This window comes from Scomber japonicus, chromosome 23 (assembly GCF_027409825.1).
Source record: "Scomber japonicus isolate fScoJap1 chromosome 23, fScoJap1.pri, whole genome shotgun sequence".
In the NCBI taxonomy this organism is placed as follows: Eukaryota; Metazoa; Chordata; class Actinopteri; order Scombriformes; family Scombridae; genus Scomber; species Scomber japonicus.
In genome coordinates, this window is record NC_070600.1 from 9,215,612 (window position 1) to 9,236,282 (window position 20,671).

The 20,671-nt window shown below is 37.2% G+C and overlaps 1 protein-coding gene across 2 annotated transcripts; it reads right to left on the bottom strand.

Moving 5' to 3' along the window:
* Positions 1 to 1,105: 1,105 nt before the first annotated feature.
* On the bottom strand, positions 1,106 to 20,202 carry LOC128353065 (solute carrier organic anion transporter family member 1C1-like). 2 transcript variants are annotated; one of them, XM_053313750.1, is made up of 16 exons: positions 20,025 to 20,202; positions 19,760 to 19,854; positions 19,306 to 19,398; positions 17,123 to 17,264; positions 16,839 to 16,971; positions 15,642 to 15,766; positions 9,292 to 9,438; positions 8,903 to 9,001; positions 8,152 to 8,412; positions 6,802 to 6,966; positions 5,858 to 6,053; positions 5,552 to 5,717; positions 4,806 to 4,990; positions 4,412 to 4,476; positions 4,206 to 4,323; positions 1,106 to 4,009 (listed from the first exon to the last, which is right to left on the bottom strand). In XM_053313750.1, exons 3-16 carry the CDS (start codon positions 19,354 to 19,356, stop codon positions 3,799 to 3,801), a joined length of 2,064 nt encoding a protein of 687 aa, XP_053169725.1. In that variant the 5' UTR covers positions 19,357 to 19,398; positions 19,760 to 19,854; positions 20,025 to 20,202; the 3' UTR covers positions 1,106 to 3,798. The 2 variants fall into 2 exon arrangements, with proteins under 2 accessions (XP_053169725.1, XP_053169726.1); XM_053313751.1 differs by lacking the exon at positions 20,025 to 20,202 and having other exon boundaries at positions 19,760 to 19,913.
* Positions 20,203 to 20,671: the final 469 nt, after the last annotated feature.

Consider the following 20,671-nt stretch of genomic DNA (forward strand, 5'->3'; position numbering starts at 1 on the left):
CTTTGGTTTCTACTCTTAGAAGCAGTGAGTTTTCAGTGGCATTGCAGTGCTTTGCAGCTCATATTTAGTTGTATAGAGTACAGCCTAGTGGTGAAACCAGGCATTACATAGGAGGTTCACGACATTTAGGAGGAATAAAATGAAGGGGATGAATAAAAAGGGTGTAAATACATGTACAGTGATGAATATATCAATTTGATTAAAAGCATAAAACAGTAAAGTTGCCATTTTTTAATCTTATCTACAATAAAGTAAAACAATTTGTGGTGTCATCATAATAAAATGGATTTGTCATTATGTAGATATCACTGGTCATAATAGTGACACCACATGACATGACATGACATGTTAAAAGGTAAAAAAAAGGTACTGTAGCTTTTGGTCCACTGAAAGGAAGAGAAAACCTATTTGGTGAAGCTAAAAGTAAACACTGACAAGTCAAAGTTTATGTTATGTAATAAGAACCTTCAACTTTAGGCATGCCAGACTGACATCCATGCACATGTGCAAAAATAAAGATAACATAGTGCAGATTTTCTCAGAAAAAACAAAGTTGTAATGATTAATAAGTTATTAATATGTCATCCGGTTCATCAAATCAGCAGGTGCACAGCCACAGAAAGGTTGAATCAATGACGATTTTTAGAATTAATAAAGCCTGTGTCATTGACATCCTTTGATCCTGTTCATACTTATGCCATGTGTATGTGTATAGTTGTATTTTTTATTGTCTATCTTTTTTGTTTCTTTTTGGGGATGGCATATTATGACCTGTAGTTTCCCAAGTTTTACGCCGTGCTAGAATTACAATGTTTGTCTGCCACCAATTTGGTCAAGACTGAAATATCTCAACAACTATTAAACGACTTTCCACAAAACGTTGTATGGACTTTCACTGTCCCCACAATAGACCATAAAAGTTTAACAGTCACACTGAACATACAGAAATGCTAACTAGTCACATCTAACTTAAGAGATTTGTAAGATCCTGTGTAAGGGTTAGGGTTATAAATATAGACTTTTATAGACTTTTGTTACATTCATAATGACAGACCTCAATAGAACATGTTATAAAATAGTATTTAAAGACACAATTTGAAAGAAATATTGTGAAAATGTGTCTTTAATGCTAACATCATGCTTCAAGGACAATCAACAAAATTGTAAAAAATAAAAAAAATGTAGAAATGATGGTACAACAACAAAAATGGACACAGTACAAACATATTGGACTTAATATATAACTTCTCATTATCAACAGTATTTATATATATATGTATATTAAGTGATGATAGATTTAATCATGAACACAGTATACAGTGTATAACAAAGTAAAGTATGGTACAATCAAGATTGAGTGACACTCCTCTGACTCTTAGTCCGCTGTGCAAACTATAGTGAACTTTTACAGACAAACACCAATGAGTCAGAGGCTTATATGGATGTTCATGACCTTCAGCGTTTGTGGAAAATGATGTGACGTAACAAAGTGTGCACAATGTCAGGCATGTCACATGTTGTTGAGTGGATAATGACAGCTTGAGTCAAAGTTGCCTGTCACCAAATCTGACATGTAACTTGGGGAAATTAAGCAGTTTTGTATCTTAAACTAGGCCTGGCTTCCCTTCCTCCTACTTCAGACTCCTTGACCCCTTTATATCCCTCCTTACCTGCCCCATATATGCATCATAAAAAATGTGTGTCACCGGCAAGAATGCAAGGTAATTAACTGATAAGATCACTAGAAAATAGGCAAGATTCCCCTCCCAAGTGACAGAGGTACAGAGTCCCAAAGCACAAATAAAATGCAATTCAAATATTTACATAAAGCACTCTGGTGGCTCCAAGGGCAAATTATAATCATTTTAAAGACAAATTCAAATTTCAGGGAACCCTGAGATCATAATCACTATATTTACTGTGGAGGACAATAATGTCAAATGTGAGGTTGGGCTACAACTACATAAATGTAGCAAGATACACTTTAAGTTATTATTTTGTCCAACATGTTGGTTTTAAACTTGCAGGAGTAGTTCAGCATTTTGGAAAATATGCATATTTTCCTTGCTTGCTGAGAGTTAGGTCAGAAAATTGTTACCACTTTCATGTTAAGCAGTGGTTATTTTAGCATAATGGCTAAAACCAGAGGGAAACAGCTAGCATTGCTCTGAACAAAGCTAACAAAAGAGCTCTCTAATTAACACTATATATCTTGTATATAATATATCTCTACTGCAGGAAGTCACTGCACCTGACCAAGACATAGCCGGGTATATAACACCATATAAAACCCACAGCATGACGTTTTTACAGTTTAAGAAAGGAGATATGATGTGTTAGTAGCACCAACAAAGCTGACGAAGTAGAGTTTCTTTTCCTTGGACAGAGTCAAGCTGGCTAGCTGTTAACCCCTGTTTCTAGTATTTATGCTAAGCTGAGCTAAGTTAACCACATCTAACTTTCTAACAAGTATGCAAATAAATGTATTTTCCAAAATCCCACACTATTCCTTTACACATTGCACTGCCCTCATAGCATAGCAGATTTGCTTAGAGGTGCAAACTACCAAAAAAGGTTACCCCCAACTCTTTTGCATCTGCACGAATATAGTGCTCAGAGACACAGACACAATGTCAAGTATTATGGATTCGTCCAATCTATGTTTATCGATGACTGCTTTCATCTTCTGAGAAGGCTTGTGCTACTTTCACTGACTGGATCAGCCTGCAGCAATCACAGACTCAATCAACAATGAATCTGCTGATCTGCACACACAGACTCTGAGTGGAAGAAGCAAAGCACTACTGCTGCCATAGGTACCATCTACAGTATCTCATATTTTAGTTTGGGTTTTTCTTGCATCAAAAAAGCCAGATTTTGACAAAAGTCAAATCTCTGGCAGTCCTAATTATCCCAGTTGTAGTAACACATAACTATTTACTTTCTAATTATCCCTTTATAAATCATAGTCTGATTTCCCTCTAATGTTATTTCAGTTGATTCATTTGCTGGTCATGTGTAAACTCTACACTGTGCTTCTGACACACTCACACTCACTAAATATACACCATAGCCATCCTCAATGTCCTCATTACAGTCAGTCAATGAAGACAATTATGTTGGCTTTCTAATCTTTATTACAAAACATCATAGAACACTGTAAATAACTAAGAAAAACATGATCAATACTTCATGCTATTAAGTGATGCTACTGCATCTCTATCCACAGACACTACAGTTGTCTTGTACTAGCCTTTAAAACCATTACTGTGTACGTTTGACAAATTTGAATGTGAATCCGGTAGACGAGACACGACTGTTACCTGAGCTAATTCTGTTGAAGTATAAATGGTGTGCACAAGCTGACAAGCCAACTGTTATCCAAATATCGGACATATTTTCTTCTCACTTCCTCTGACATGAAATATTTCTTGTGTGAACTGTGTTTCTGCTCAGGCACTCTTCCCACTCCAACACATCACATTTAATGTCCCACTGTGTTGACTATTTTGGTAGTCTAGAAGTAGAGCTAAAAATGAGTTTTTGTTCCGTTCCTCGAAAGCATTTTTCCTCTGATAAGGATTACTTGTCATTTCATATGATTTGATTTTTTCTTTGATCTTTGACTTCTAAAGTGAACCCCATGTTTTGGCCACACTATATCTGCATTAAAAAAAGGCATACTGCTTGATCAAAGAGTGCTGACACTGTACCATTACCACATTTGGTCCAGTATATATGCAGTACAGTATGTATGCTATGGAAAATCTGTGTCTGTCACCTGTACTACAAAACACCTTAAATAGTGCTCTCCTTATCTGTGTCTTCTGTGTTCTGGGCAATGTTGATATTGGCGTGTCCATTGACTCCGTTACCCTCCAGTCCGTTTTCTTTGGCCTGATTCCTCAGAGCCAACTTCTTCTGTCTTTTGACAATTTTGACGTAGAGAAATCCCCACAGCACGTTGGCTAGGAAGTAGAGTCCAGTAATGAGCCCCATGAATGTCATCCTGCAAAGACAATCATTAGTTTATAGAAAGAGGAATTTAGAGAGAATTCCCTTATCATTCTAAGTTCTAATCTTCTATTTCTCAAAACCCTTTTTGAGTCTAGATACATTTTATATATTTAAAACAGACCTTCTGTCTGCTTGAGATTTTATTGAACGTATATTCTAGCAAGAAAATATGTCAGGTTTCACTGTACCTAAATTTATCAGCATCGTAGAGTCTACATGCTCCTTGACCTCCACACTGCTTGGTGCCCCACTTCAAACAGGTCCGGTCAATCAGTGCACCGAAATATATAGGAGGAGGGATCCCACCTGCACACACACAAAGCCATAGGTGCATACATATAAACACATGCAATATACATTAAAAACTACTGTATATATCTAATGTTGTACTCACCCAGAGTTCTTACTATCAGTGTCTGCATTCCCAAAGCCAAAGATTTCAGGTCTTGCTGTATGGACCTAGAACATTGACCAAAAAGTCATGATTAGATGTTCATATTAGCAATTTAGCTTAAAAACAACAGTGTAAGCAGAGGCAGAACAAAAGCAGTTTGGTAGCTTCTTTTCTTCAAGCGAAGTATAGAAGCAAGACCCAAGACCCATAAGCATGGTGAATATTTACATTACTATAACATAAAATCTTTGTGTGCTTGCTGACACCTTTCAAAAGATTATAATGACATAAAATCAGTATATAAAAATCAATGAGACTCTGCCAGGCATCGTTATAGCCAGCCATTAAAGAAGAGAGCTAAAGTATTAATCCCTTTAGCTTGAGTCTGTCTGACCTGAGCAATACGATATATCCTGGCGTGCCTCCGCAGGCAGATATGAAGGAGCCTATTACAGACAAAGCCATGTAGATTTTGAATATGCGGTCACAGTCGCTCTTCCTGGGGCACTGGCCCAGCACTGCAGACATGTTCATGGCTGGACTCATCATCTCCCCAACACAGGAACAGTTATGAAACACCTGAAGAACCAGAGAAAAGAGATGAATAACCAACTTTACAGTCATTGCTGCAGGTGTGTGTTTCACATTTGCTGCTTTGAGAAACCCTATACCCTTTACTCCTCTGCCATCAAATGGAAAAACAATGGATGGGGCTCAAAAGTAGCAGTTTTCAGTATGGCAACATCTATGAGCTGCTAATAGGAATTTACACCTACAGTATATCAACCCTACGACACTATGAGACTTTTTGTCGGTCCAGTTCAATTGCATTTTGTCTTTTGATGCTCCCTTCTGTGCAGAAATTGGTATCTGCTTAAAACAGAAGCATGAAGGTGTCAAACGTAGCTTTGCTGTAAATGTAACCTCTTGAGATCAATATTTTAGCAAGTTCTCCAGAAAAAGAATATAAGAAATCTGTGGGAAATGTATGCTTAGTCTCCACTAAATTTCCAAACATGAAATTACACATGGGAAGAACTCATTTTTCACAAGGTCTTCAAGTGTTACTGTTTGCCTTTTAGCTGGCTGTGAAACTATCTGTTCTAAATAGCTCTCTGGAGAAATAAAACCATTGCATACCATTTCCTTGCCAATGCCAGAGGAAGTATGGCAGCCAGCCAGGCATGGAGAGGCGTACGTCATGCCATTGTAGGCACATACTGGGTCCCAGTGCTTCATTGAGCAGGAGCAGCCCGTGTTGCACTGTGACAGCAACGTCTGTTGGTTGTAGGACACTCCAGGAACCCTGATGCACACATATATAAAAAGAAACAGCAACTAAATAAACACAATCAATTCAGACATAGTGACAAGACACTTAACAAGGCATTCGCTCCTTCAATAACTTTGACACTCATGTAGAAGGATGGTTTGCTTTCTACTCACCCCTGGTATGAGACAGTGAGACCAGCCACCTCTGTATTTTCACAGCGGATGAAGACCTGAACGCAAAGCAGACAAAAGGAGCCGAGAGAGGCGGAGATTGACACCCTGGCTGCCCCGATGATGCCTAGCTTGAAACGCTTCAGCACAAAACCTCCGGTGATGATGCCCAAAGCTACAGCTGGCAGGTTCAGTATACCTGGATTAATAAATGAATGGGGTGAATTGGTGGATGAAATGGATCAATACACTGGAATGCCCTACTGATGCCAATTTTATGACAAACTGTAACATAATAAAAACAAAGTGTTATGCAAATGCCATAATGTACAATGTAATTTTAAGTAACTGTTTGAACTGTTCATTGGCTAGGTCTTGCTAGTCAATAGTTTTAACTATTAAACAGAAACTATTCCAACCATATTTAATTTCTTTTGCTAATTATTTCAACTTAATCTGTTACTTTGTGCTCTGTTAATTGATCATTTATCTGTAATCTGTAATCATATCCAATCAAACAGCTACTGTATGTTGTCAGAAAGTCAAATGAGCACAAATGGGTGACTGTTAAATACTGTAAAAACTGTTAATCATTATTGTTCTGATGTTATACTTCATAAATTTACAGTAGTTGATTACAGAACAATGACTTCAAAATATCAATATTCCAACAATATCAGTAGCTAGCGCTGGTAAATAGTCATAAAAAGTGCATAAATAGCTCTAGGTGCTACTTACACACACACACACACACACACACACAAGCACACAAACACACAAACACACACAAAAGGAGAGCCCTCAGTGGGCTACTTTAGTGTGAACATTTCAAGTCAACTTTATCTCTTTCCATCACACTTCCCTTTAATAATATCATTGTTTCAGTTGCCTCAGGCTGCAGAGTGCAGTGAAAGCAGAGTGAATGGAGATAAGTTATTGCTCTGTACCTATGAGGAAAATGGCCTTGGAGGCAGACTGGCCATAGATTTGCTCCAAATACTTTGGTTTGAAGGTGATCATGCCCATGAAGCCATTCACAGCCACCAGGTAAGTGAGGATCATCAGTGTGAAGATGCTGTTCTTGAAGAGTCTCCTCAGAGATGGAATGAAGTCTGGAGAGGAACAAATGGTATGTATGTATGTATGTATCAGCATTAATTTAAAAGGCATTTACAGAAATACACAGTGACTCCTGGAATACTGTCAAAATGCATTAAATCTATTTTATTTTAATAATATTTCGTTAACAAACTAGAATCATTGTTGTATGTTTTTATTCTTCCAGGTATTACTGTCAAATGTTGTTTTTATGTAAAGCACATTGAGTTGCCCCTGGATATGAAATGCACTATATAAATAAAGCATGCCTTGCCTTGCCTTGCCTTGAGGATGACTGTATCTATTTTTATAAACGTAATGTTGAAAAACATCTAATTCCATATTATTTATACATAGTAACAGTGTATCTACGTACATTTACAATGCATAATGCACATTATATATTCATTATGCTTATATTTATTTATCTAAATTAAACTAACATTAATCAAATAATTGAATTGCTTCACTGCAGTAATTTTCACCTTATGCACATTATCTGCTTAAGTCTACACACATTAAACAACTATATTACATAACCTACACACTGTTCATATTCCTTTATTCATATATATTTACTTCATATATATTACTATTCTTTTTTTTTATCTAAATATTTTGTTTTCTATAGTTGTCTCTTTTATTTAGCTCTTTTTTTGCTGCTTTTTGGAAATAAAATCTCAAAATAATATAAATTTAGTAGTATTTACAAAAGTGAACATTTTGGAGACCCTATTATGTTAGTGTGTCATTGCACTGTACTGTGGCATGACTGAACCTTCGCTATATCTGCTCACTCATGTTCAGTCTGTCCAGCTGTGTCATTCAACTCTTGCCCAGATGGTGATCAGTTACATTAAGTTCAGGATTCAGGGTTACTGTCTGGGCTCTGATTTGTGTGAGTCTTAACTGGTTAATCATTAAACCCTTTAAACTGTTTGTCCAGGGACACATTTGTTGGCGTTTAACATGTAATAGTTTAGTTATGTAGTTCAGATAAAAGTTTAGGCCCTGCATTGTTCTTCTTTCTCTGCTCATTGTAGATAAAGACTATAAAACATCATAAGCATAAGATTTTTTGTGGGATGTTTTCAAGTCTTATGTGATGACCTGTACTTAAATGTTGGATTTGTGAGTCAGCATCATGTTTGACTAAAATTAACTGATGTTGTCTTATAGCAGCTCAGGTTGTGTGGTACCTTTAGCCAGCTCCTGGAATGTAACTGGCTTCTCTTTGTCCTCCTGATCCTGGTTTTCCTCTTGCAGGAAATTCTCCTGTTCTGGTACTGTGGCGAGCTCTGTGCCTTTATTTTGGCTCTGCTCCTCGCCCTGCTTTGGCAGAGACTTCGGAAGGAACCAGAAAGGGATACTCGACAGCAGGATCACTGTGCCCGTCACTATGAAGCCCAGCCACCAGGCCCCCACCCAGCGAGAGTCTCTATGGTTAATGGTCACACTTTCTGGGAGAGGGAGATGGGTGAAGGTAGAAGGTTATGAAGGGCATGACATATTGAGTTTACTGGACTTTCATTGGTAACCTCTAACCTTTTTTCGATGTAATAGGTTAAACATTAGCATTTAGTCCTCTTTCTCAGACTGTCAACAGCTCTAATCCATGCAGTAAACAGTGACCTCGTCCTACTATGTCAACAGGTTAAACTGTTAGGTAACCCTGTAAACTCTGGAATACTTTTACTCACTCGATGACAAACTGTTTTGCCATGGATGTTTAAAGGGAAGAAGGTTTAATTGGTCTGACAGAAGGGAGAATGTGTGACAGGTCTGCACACTGCCACTTGATCGATCATTATCTTATCAATCAATAGTAACACTACATTAATAAATGAAGATGAACGTTTTACACAAAACTAACTAAATTATTGCAAGCCTGTTGTGCAGCTCTATAACCCAACCTTCACACTTCTTGCTCTGATATCTAGAAGTCTGTACCTAAATCCACAAATCCAATGTCAACGTAGACCTTGGCAAGGAAGGACCCGAGCATGAACCCAAACATGGGTCCTAAGATTCCCACTGTGTGGATGCAAGCTGGAAAAACAGAAAAACAGGAAGAAATATGAATACTCTAGTATAGTGAAAATAATCCAGTATTATCTAGAAGAGCAGATGATTGCATGGAGAAGAATAAAAAACATAGCTGCGACATTTAGACATTAAGATTGATTGGCGTGATTGATCAGGTGAAATCAAGTGCTTTTAGCAAATGGAATATAATGAAGCTGAACATTAAAACCCTGTTATTGTCAAGAAGGAGCATAATATATAAAATCACCATCACAGAAATAGACTAAGACGATAGGAAGTAAAAAGTAACTAACCCAAATAGAAAGGAGTGTTCTCCTCTCTGGAGAAGTCATCCAGGTAGGACACTCCCAGAGGCATGATGGGAGTCTCTCCAATTCCACGCAGCATGTTTCCCAGGAATACATAAATCCACATGGACGAGCCAGCTGCCTTTTCGCAAGCTGAGGAGAGAATCAGGTGATAGAGCAGGAAGTTACACTGTATATTGACTTATTTTTTAGAGTATAACCTTTGTAATTTGATTTGGCATCATACACAGTAAATTTTGTAGTGTTAAATATGCAGTGTCAAAGTTCATTGACTCTTTCAGAGTTTTTACAACAACAGATTGAGTAGATTTCCCCCCAGTGTTGGTGAAAATGTACGTAGTTAAAAGAGGTCGTGTTAATTCGACACTGGAAAGCTCCGCCCACCCTTTTCCGAGTTCAATCGGATGAAAAATTTTCTGGACGCCATTTTCTCACCATCCAGCAACAGAGGTAAGTTTCTTATTTAAACATATTAACTCAATGTTATGTTAGCAAAAACTAAAAAAAAAGGCATTTTCAACAGAAATTGTGTTGGCTTCTGTGTTTTCACGGAGTTTGTATCTTGTATCCATCAAATTCAAGACGGCTAACGACTGAGTGAATTACCTAGCTTAAAACGCCCGCGTTTGCCATGTCACAAAAGGTAATTAATTAGCAATATGATAGTTTTATTTTATTACACATAGATTTAGTTCTGATGAAAATTATACTGGGCTGAAAACGTTAACGTTAGGGTATGCTCCTTTCTTTAATTATTTGGTCCTTAGTCCTTAATCATATGCTTATTTCTTTAATTATTTTTCAAATCTACCAGTTAATTAACGTTACTGAACATTTTATTAACATAGCATTTGCCTGTGCTGGTGACAGGAGTTGGCTTAAAGAGTGAACTTTCGTGTTAATAACTAACGTTGATGCTCTAAAGTTAACTTTGATATTGGCCACACTGTGATATAAATTGCTCTGCGCCAAGGTATTACACATTAACGTTATATTCAGTCATTTTATTTTACGGGCAATAATATGATAACATGAAGCTCAGAGAATCAGTTTGTACGCTAACGTTACGTGTTTGAGAACTTGACCATGTGCCTCCTCCAGCTTGGTCACATCAGCAGCATCACATTTTTATTTTTTAGTCTATCTTACGGTGATGTTAACAACACAGACCCATGGATTTTATTTTGAATTTAAAAAATAAGCTGTGCGCAATGCTGCAGTGGGTCTGGATCAACGTTTTCCTTCGCAACAGGGGATTTCTGTCCGTCAATTCCCAAAAATAGGTAATTTAAATAACTTAAATGATCTTGGAATTACTGCGTCTTAATTACTGAGTCATGTTGAAACTACACTGTCTGCTGATACAGAGGACTGAAGCAGCACATGTTAGCGTCATGTTGAGCTTCTTTGCTCCGTTCATTGCTGTGTTAGCTGTGTGGCACCAGTTAATCCAAATAGAAACTTCTGAGAGTGGATGTCTACATCAGTGCAAGAGCAGTTAAGATTATGCACCATGCACTTGCTGTTATATTTGTGTTTTTCTAATCATAATATAAGCATATACATTTTCTGACTAAGGAATTATGTGTTGCAGAAGCCATGTTGATTAAGGCCAGACTTGGTGATGTCCAAAAATTTGTTAAGATAACAGAGCCAGACCTGAAAGAGTTTTTGATTGCAGGTAGGACATTGACATTAAAATTATGCTTTCCAGTGGAAGCTTTTAAGTATTAATAGTAACTGTACCAATACCATTTTACTTTATCTTTACTCTTGTTATTGTTAGTTATTATCTCTATTACACTGAGTATGTTTAAATGCATGCTTTCTTTGCTTTAAAAGTAGAAATACAAGTTTCATTTTACACAAAGTTATTGATGTTTGTTCATTGTATATGTGTGAGTATTTGACCAATATGAAGTCTGGTTAACACAAGCATAGTCTTTTCTTGTAGCATTTGCAAAGTTTGGTGTACCAGCAGTGACGGATGGTGTGAAGGTTGTTGACAGTTCAGGGACTGAGTTGGATTATGATGTATTTGAGGATGTCATTAAGGATCCCTCAGTTGGAGTGCTAACCATTAAATATGACACTGGTTTGTCTCAGTTACATTTCTAATTTATATTGCAGTATTTAATGGATTTGTTAGTTCCTTGTGGTTAATATTTTTTCTTCCATCTGCTTCTCCTATCATGGTCAGAATTTGTATCATCAGTGCCTTCTTGTCAGGAGTCTGAACCACAATCCCTTGATTCATCTTGTTCTCAAGATACAGAAATCCTTTCAGAGAGTCCTTCTGGTAAACGACAGAGGCTGGACACAGAATCCAAGCATGTAAGAATCAACACACAAACAACAGCGCCGAACAGATTATATTAGGTCACCAAGACCATAAAAAGAATGTTGTTTTAATGACAATTTTTTAAAAGATCATTCTAAAGGGACATATTCACAGCATACAGAATTATTTTGCCCTTTCTTTGAAGTTGGTGGAAGGCATTCTTACCAAGAAACCTGGTGGGGAACGCGTAATAAATGAATATAATCGGAGCAAGTCACTCACGGATGAAACCAGAAGGAAAATGGTGAACATACTGGCAGCTGATATGACAGAGAAGCATGGGTAATTTGTAAATATTTTTAGTTAGCTCAAGCTGATTACATTCAAATCTTTGTTCAATTCAGTGTATACAATTCAGAAATCCTAACCTTTTTAAATCTTGCAGTACATCACCACCCAGACATGTGAAAGAAATGTATGCCAGAGGAATTGTGAGCCTATTCCCCTACCTCAGTGATCCATTCTCCCAGACCGGTTACGTAAGTCACACATTATAATGGAAGTGATAATGTTAAATGCTACAGTGAAACATTTTGATTAAATATCAATATATATATATATATATATATGGGCTAATATAATATTTTATAAAATAGGGCTGGGCTAATATAATATTTTATATTAGCCCAGCCCTATTTTGAAGTACATTAACTTTAAAAAAGATATCATTAATGGAGTGTCTGTTTTTGTTTTCCTTTCACCCTCCAAGGAGCATTATTATGATGGCGAGAGTGGCACTGGGTACTTGGCCTGGAGGATTAAAACTATTCAGAGATCCACTGCTAGAGACAGACGATCGTCATATGGAGGTCTGAAACTTGTTTTGTTTATTTTAGTTTTTTGCCTATGAATTTGATATGGTTGTCAAAATATGATATGTTCCCATATTGTGTAGCATCATCTGAAGGATCATCTCGTGGAGATGGGCTTGGAGGACCAGCTGCCAAACGAGAGACTCAGTTTGTTCCAGAGACTGTTCTGAGTGAAGATGAGTGTAAGGAAGCCATCGCACTGATTAAACATTCAGCTGATGAGGACGTGATCAGAAAAAAGATGAAGTTGACATTTGACTTCCGTCGCAACATGATCCTTGACCCACAGCAGTCAAGCAACATTCTGTCTGTCTTTCCACGTTTCAAAGATGTCAAAGGCTTGGTAATTGTTTTGTATTTTGATAATGTCATAATTATGTAAGAAGTGTCTTTTAGTGATAATCTCAAACAATTAAGCTGAATTAACTAAATTAATCTTACTATGAAATCTTGAAGGTTCTCCATTATTCTCACTCTAGGTGGAGCAGGATTTTGTTTTGATGTTTGGGGAGGATGTCTCTGGCAAGTTTCTCGAAATGGACGACAACATTCAAAAAAAAGATCATCCAGCAATGCCGAAAGCTTCCATCCACCAGTGAGTTTGAGGACCTCCTCCTGGCAGCTGATGCCCTTGAGGATGGCATTGACGTGGATGACGACATGATGACAAGTAAGACTTTTTCCTCATGTCATTGGCTACACTTGTTTTGTGTGTTTCATTATATCCTGTTAGTGTTAAAGGGCATTTTCAGTCATGTTTGTCTCTGAAATCAGGTCACCTATCATCAGTTCATCTCATACCAGCCATACACCTAACTGCAGTGTGTGGACCTTTTAGATTCAGTTTGTTCAAGAATCATCATTTTGTCAATGTTAACGTATGGACACCAGACATATATTAAAAATTGTTCGGTGGTTGAAAGTTTCATCCTAGAGACCTTCATTAAAAAATGTATAAAAAGATCATTTTAACCAAAATCAAACATTGACAAAGGCTTGATGTTATAAAATCAAGTATCAGACTGTTTTGAAGTTAGCCTATGCTTAGATGTTTTGTGAAACTGTAGAAGCTAATAATGAATGCGAATAGTGAAAGCCCGCTTTCACTGTGGCTCTGACTAATGATTGGCCTGAAGACAGATCACTTTCTGTTACAAAACCAGAGTCATAGTATTAGCGTTAATGTTGGCACCATTGACTTAAAGGAGATAATAAATACAGATTTAAAAACAGTTATAAGTTAAATAGTTAAAAACGTATTGTGACAATAAATAGGAATTAAAAGTTCATTGATGGTCCACTTAACATTAAATTTGTGTTGTTACAGGTTGGGACAGTGACCTCTGCTCTATTTTGCTGCTGTTACACCTGATTCCCCCCTCTGCCCAAGGTCGTAAGAGACCAGGAAAGGTCTCTGCTTCCCAAGCAGAGAAGCATCTTGTGGTCTTCAAGAAGGTTTGTAGTTGTTCCTAATTTTATTTAACAGTCTATTCAATTATGTTTGACTGAGGGAGCTTTGGTTTTGCACATCCTGATCACACACCTACAGGTGGAAGCTGACTTGTGTATTTTTTGTGTAATATTACAAGCATGTAATTGTAATAGACTTGCCATGTGTTTGTTTTCTCAGACGGGAACCAACCTCCAAGAACATCTTGATTCCATCACAGTAAGCACACAACCCTACCTCCTGGCTGTAGGACAAAGGAAGAAAGCAGTCCACCAGTTCTTCATAGTGCTTGACAAAGATGCTATCCCATGCAGGTCGGCCTCCTCACTCACTGCCTTTGACGAACTGTTTAAGGCGCACTATGTTTTCGCCACCTCATACAACCCTATGCTGTACAACATGTTCACGTTCATCCAAACCACTGTGTACAACATAGATGTTGGCAAAGTGAAGGAAAGTCCCCGTGTTGCAGAAGTTCGGGCTAGGTTGCTGCATTAGTACTTGAGGGAATCTGTTTGACATGAAGTGTTTTGTTTGTCAGACTGAGTTAACTTGTGCAAATACACTTGTTAGGCATTTACGAGTAGTTCATGGTTACCTGGATGGAAAAAATCTTCGTCTTAAATGTGCTGAGACTGGATGTGGCCGTGTGCTTGGAACTTTTTCTGGGTTCAGGAAACATTTAAATACCAAACACACTGGCAGTACTGACACCTTGTATGTTATTCCATATTGCCATTTTATGCAGACCTAAGGTCAGGGTTCTTAACTGGTGGCAGTGTTAGGTAAATGGTGTATGTGAACAAGTTGTTGTATTGGAGTGCCTGGCACGGCAGGCACATCCATTCCACAACTGTTCACATTTTTTTTAAGCACATCATGTTAAAATGCCTTTGTACAACTAAATGTTCAACATACAAATGTTAAATGCTTGAAAATGTCCTTTTGTATAGTTTAAAAAGATGTTAAATGCATTTTTATGGTAACTTGTGAACATGTTGTATTGGGGTGCCTGGCACGGCAGGCATACCCATTGCATTGAACTATTCACTTTTGTTTTTTACAAATAAAAGTGGTTAAGTGCATTTTTGTAGTAATTTGTTTTTATTCAATTGTACATTTTCAAAGTATTGTGGATAGAAGCAATTTGACACTACAAATGTGTAAAAATTACACTACATATTTATCTGTGCAGTGTTAATGACTGCTAGGATTTTACTCTATCTGAGTTGGGTTTTCACAGCAACAGTGTAAATCACTAACTCAGCAGTGTGTAATATTAACACTTATTAGAGTTAAATTAGCTTCTAGTGTTAACCTTCAGTAACTCAATGTGGTGTTAAAAAGTGTTTAGAATCAGAGTTAATTTGCCACCACAGTAGAGTAACTTATCAACACTGCTAAGAGTCATAAATTTACACTTTTGGAGTTATTTAAGCTGTAGTGTTAAATTTGATTAACACTGGACAGTGTTAGCCAGTGTTAATTTTTTACTCAATATTGAGTTGATTTTACTCTGAAATTTTAACACTGTGGAAAGAGTTAATTTAACACCAATTCCGATAAGGACCAAATACACTCGGAGATAGTGTTAAATTTAACTCTTTAAGTGTTGATTTAACACTGCAAAATTTACTGTGTAATAATATGGACAGCTGATTGATAAGTTGACATTTATATCACAGTGACAATCATTGCAGTGTCTGATGTAGTGGATGTATCTGCCATGTACCTGCTCTTGAAACTAAATCAGGTGTCTCATCTGCATCAATCACGGTGTTGTTGGACAGACAGGGCAGGATGCTCTCAGTGCTGTTGGCACCAGCGTTGTGAGACATACTCGTCTCATATTTATACCTGAAAAACATTGAAATAAATTAGAGCCTCATTTCTTTTTACACAATAAAGGAAACCAGCTTGAAGTTATTTTGACAAATAGTTTATAATGCATCTAGAAAGGAATCATTCAACCCCCCATATCCTGTGACCTACATATGTGGACTATGTTTACATTTGACAATAATTGCATTTTCTTGGAGTGAGACAGTTTCTGGATTGTAGACAGAAAAGTTTTGGAGCCAAGAAATTCACATTTGGGATCACAGCTCAGAGTCTAGCTTAGTGTGGGCAAGAAAGCAGACAGAGTCAAGGAAAACATGCCAAAAACACAGTGTGTCCTGATAATTAACTACTTTTAAAAACAGCCAATGAGATGCATATTCAAGGCTGGATCAAGATCTGGGCAAAGTGGCCCCACACAATAAAGTAGTGGAGTTTTGACCTCCAAAGGGGCCCCACACTCCTGGGGCCACAAAAGCCCCAGATTTACTGTGCAACACTTGGTTTGCAGGAATTTAATTAACTTAAAGTTTTTTAAGGAATTTGCCCCACTAAAGCACAATATCAACTTAGGTATGCATTGCATTATTACTTCATCTTTTGGTGGTTACTGAAGAGGGGCCTTGTTTCAAATCCTGGTTTTGAGCATTTTACTTTTAATTTATGTTGTGCTTACATGGTACATATTGGTACTAAAAAAAGTTGAATTTAAACCACCATGAAGTAACTGAGAGACAGAAATCCTGACACCATGTATTATCTCAGCATATAGAGCAGGTTATTTTCTGTGAATCTTTATATAATGGTGTGCAATGTACTAAACGGTTGCATGTTGGCAATGCAGTATACACAGGTTGGGTAGGGCATCCACAAAGGTTTATCCAGTCATTCACTTGATAATTAATATTATATACCCAGAGTAACAGCAGTTCTTTGGCTCTGCCCATTGTGGTCAGTTTGTTCCAATAAGTTTGAATACATATGATTCTAATCAATGCTGTTTCTGCAAGATGTATATACATTAAGAAGGTCACAGTGTTAAATACGTTAAAGTTGAATAGTTAGAATATAATGGAAAGTGTGTACTCACAGGCCTTGGAAGAAGTGAGGCAGGGCTATCAGAAATGATCCAGCGCTCATGATCAAACAGCCGATAGCAATTAGTCTGGGACGATGGAGCTTAGCACCAAAGTAGCTCACAAAAGCAATCACCAGCAGGTTGCCTGAGGGGAATAATTTTTTCAATTACTGAATAAATATGAACAGAACAGTATGTGCATCATCTGCTACATACATCTAAAATTCTTTCTTTTCGAATACATTGATGTAAGCTTAAAAAATAACCAACCAGTATCTTTAAAAAACTGTACATACCCATTTCAAAACTGCCATCTATGACTCCAATGAGGGAGCTCGGGATATCAAAGCGTCTCTCAATCTGAGTGATGGAGCTTTTCATATAAGCTCCACCAAAGGCTTTGGCAAAGAATACAAATGCCATAGAAGCCAGAAAGAGCTGGAAAACACACATAACAAGACGTTTGATTAAGGTGTTCCCCAATAAAAAACAAGTACACAAAGGCAATGCTTGATTTGATTAGCCTTAGGTTTTTCACTCAGACTATTTCTCATTTAGGGTGAGATTTAAATCAGAATAAAGCAATTGATCATTAGCTAAATCCCTCTCTTGATTAACGATTGTCCAATCATTGCTTAGCAGCTGTAATTCCACATGGCAGGCCTATCAAGCTTCAGAGTTCTCCACTTGCTGCAGCAGTTTGAATGGGACTCTAGTAAAAGTAATACTCTGCTTTTAAAGAATCTGGAGGGTGGTGTCCTTTTCACTACCCTTGCTTAAACCACCAAAGCACGAGTAAAAAAGTGTAAGAAACTGATTAAACTGTGTGTATATCTCCTTTAATAGAAGTTGCACCTGCTAGCATATCAGACTAACATGATTACCCCTCCCACCGTATGGAAGCTGGTCCTACAAGCTATCAGTTTAAACTCTGTTCCAATGTATTTGGGGAAGTTTACACTGCAACCCCAGCTAGCATTATCCAAGATAGCATAAGCACTATGTGTTTGCCAAAAAACATAGTGCTTATCTAAAAGCCTTTTCTCTTGTAAAGAAAAATATTTCAAAGAATGAACAATATGTAAGGTATGCAACCAAACAGTGTAGAGCTAGAAATACCTAGCTCAATGCTGCAATACAAGTGCAGCACCTTTAGCCTCAGTCTTTTAGTATAATACCATGTATGTAGCCATCAAATGCATATTTAAGACCATTTTCAAAATATTATTGTTTTAAATGGGTCAGCTGAAATCAAGTCGGTGTTTCCAACCAACTCACTGAACTAATAATGGCTAAATTGGCTAGTTAGCTATAACAAAAATTCGCTAGCAGCAGTTGTCAATTCAGTCTGAAATCATGGAGCCAAAGTTTTACATTTACTAAGAAGAGTGGTAAATGTGCCATCCTTATAAAGTACATGTGTACCATTTGAGAACAAAACATGACTGGTGTGACCCCATTAGAGGGGCCAGGAAATGTGTATCTAAATTTAGAGCAGCTCTAAATGTGATATGAATGATGACGTGCACTGAGATAAATGTTTGTAAATCATCATGTTGGTAATGGACAATGATGGAAATTACTGGGTATACCGAATACGTCGTCAAATGTCAAATATGGAGGGGAAAAGAAATTAATACCAAGACACAAACTTTCCTGTGTTGAAATTCTGGAGGCAGCATATAGTGAAACTTTCAACTTAAGTCTTTTTAATAAGTAATGATATAAAAATGTGTTTGTTTTTGCTTCAGAGTTTGTTTGTTTTGCCAGTAAATCCCGATTGTGTGCAGCCATATTCTTGCCACATAAATGGTTAAAGATTGAAGGGATTCTGTCTGGGCTGTAGGTCATAGACAACTCTGTTAATACATTTTGGTAACTTGGCTGACTTTGGCAACTACTTGACAATATTTAAACAAAACATATTTCTAAAAAGTTTTTAATTTCCTTTCCCTTTTCGGAAAGCATGTAATAAACTGCGTTGCCATATTGACAAAATTGACAACAGCTCTTAAATGGGTCGAAGAATGGTTGTTGCAACCACTTTACTGATTATCACCATGTTAATAATCACTAAGGAGCACTTGTCTGTGATTAACTTGTGCTTTATCCACCCCTACACTCATAAAACTCTTCTCTGGTTTTCGCCCCCTCCATTGACCATGATAAAACATGCTTTCAAGTCGTATTTGGTGTCAAAGTCTCAAAGTTTTATCTAGTCAAGGAAAAAATTAAGCTTTTTTAGTTTTACTGCCTCATCAGGTATTTATGTGGCATAGATAATACCGATAGACATGCAAAACCAAGACAAATACAAAGAAATAAGGTTTTTTGAGAGCAGTTTTGCAATATTTTCAAAGTTGGCACAATTATTAAGTTTGGGTTAATTAGTTTTTAGGTGTTTTGCTAAGAAGAGATGAAGCATCTCAACACAAACGGGAAATCCTTGTATCGCGTTAAAGGATAAGATTTTACTAACCTTGAGCTTGGAGCAGCAAGACTCACTCGTTTTTTTGGGCTCTACACTCATGATGTGGGTTCAACAAATGCAATCAAGTAGAAAACACACCACCTGCAGAAGGGAATTTTATGAAGATTATGAGCATGTCACAATTTGGGGCAATTTTGATTTGACATTGAAAAAAAAATAAATAAATAAAAAACATTTATAGTAATTCATTATATTTTCTTCTTCTTACCAATCCCCTAGATATTTATGTCAAATAAAGTAATTGGTTAATGATAAAGACTTCATTGTAAGTGTGTTTAGCAGTATTACTTGGATATCAATTTAACATAAGCAATAAAAACATAGACAGCCTAGATATAGTGATTACTTGTAGTCATATAAACAGGAACAATTTTGTCTTAGTGTTTCTGCATCTGTTGAATCATCTGAGTTAATAGTGAAAACCAGAGAAAAAGTACTTTACCTGAGAGGCTGCAGTAGTCCCTTGAGGGATGGAAGGGATGTGGTAAAGGCTGAAGGCTTGTTGTACCTTGCAGGACTTTGTGCTAAAAGCAGAGTCTTATCACAGACATAACATTACCTGTAATCAGTAACCCAGCCACTCGTGCACTTGTTTATCATGTCAATAAAAGCCCTCCAACCCTCATGCACACAGACAAGCACACACACATACAAACCCAAACGTGACTGTTCTGGTTGGGTAAGGTCTTGTAGGATGCATGTCTTACCAGCACCGGAAGGTTCAGAGGTTCACTGAATGCAAACACACAGACATTCACAGTCTGCATTCACTTGTACATCCTCTTCTATGAACATCATAAGCCTACGAAGTATCAGTCCTTTTGAACACACAACAAACAGCAGCAGCATGAAGCTGGCCAAAGCTTATTTTACAAGCCTGCTGCTTCTGTTAGTTTGTTGTTTTCAAAGCCTGAAATGCTTTCCTCTCCTGGAGAAGTCCAGCTTTTGTAAGGCAGGGAGTTTCCCATGTCTGATCAAAGTCTTCCTGTCCTATTGATAGTCCTTAACAATGGCTTTCTCTCTTGTGTCCTAATGGCTGAGTTCGCACATCACATAATGTAATCATACTTTCAGTGTAGACAATAAAACTCATCATGAATACATGATGATGATGATGTGACCCTGACATGTTTAAAATTCTCCACACACTAAGAACAGTGTGGAATTACAGCTGCAGAAGTAACATCAGCTCCATTCATTTGCACTGTGTGAGTCTTTACCAGCTGTATTTCATATTTTGGTCATTTTATTGCAGCATTCACAGTTGAATTTACACTGTATGTATTGCTTACCTCTGTTGGTATCTAACCACATAGATAGGTGAAAGATTTTTAAAGACCAGCAGTATGTGCTG

Coding starts and splice junctions, on each gene's coding strand:
- LOC128353065 (XM_053313750.1), bottom strand. CDS start 19,356: ATGAGTGTAGAGCCCAAAAAAACGAGTGAGTCTTGCTGCTCCAAGCTC. Junction 4,477..4,805: donor GGATATATCGTATTGCTCAG/GTCAGACAGACT, acceptor TCAATGTTCTAG/GTCCATACAGCAAGACCTGA. Junction 4,324..4,411: donor ACTGATAGTAAGAACTCTGG/GTGAGTACAACA, acceptor GTGTGTGTGCAG/GTGGGATCCCTCCTCCTATA.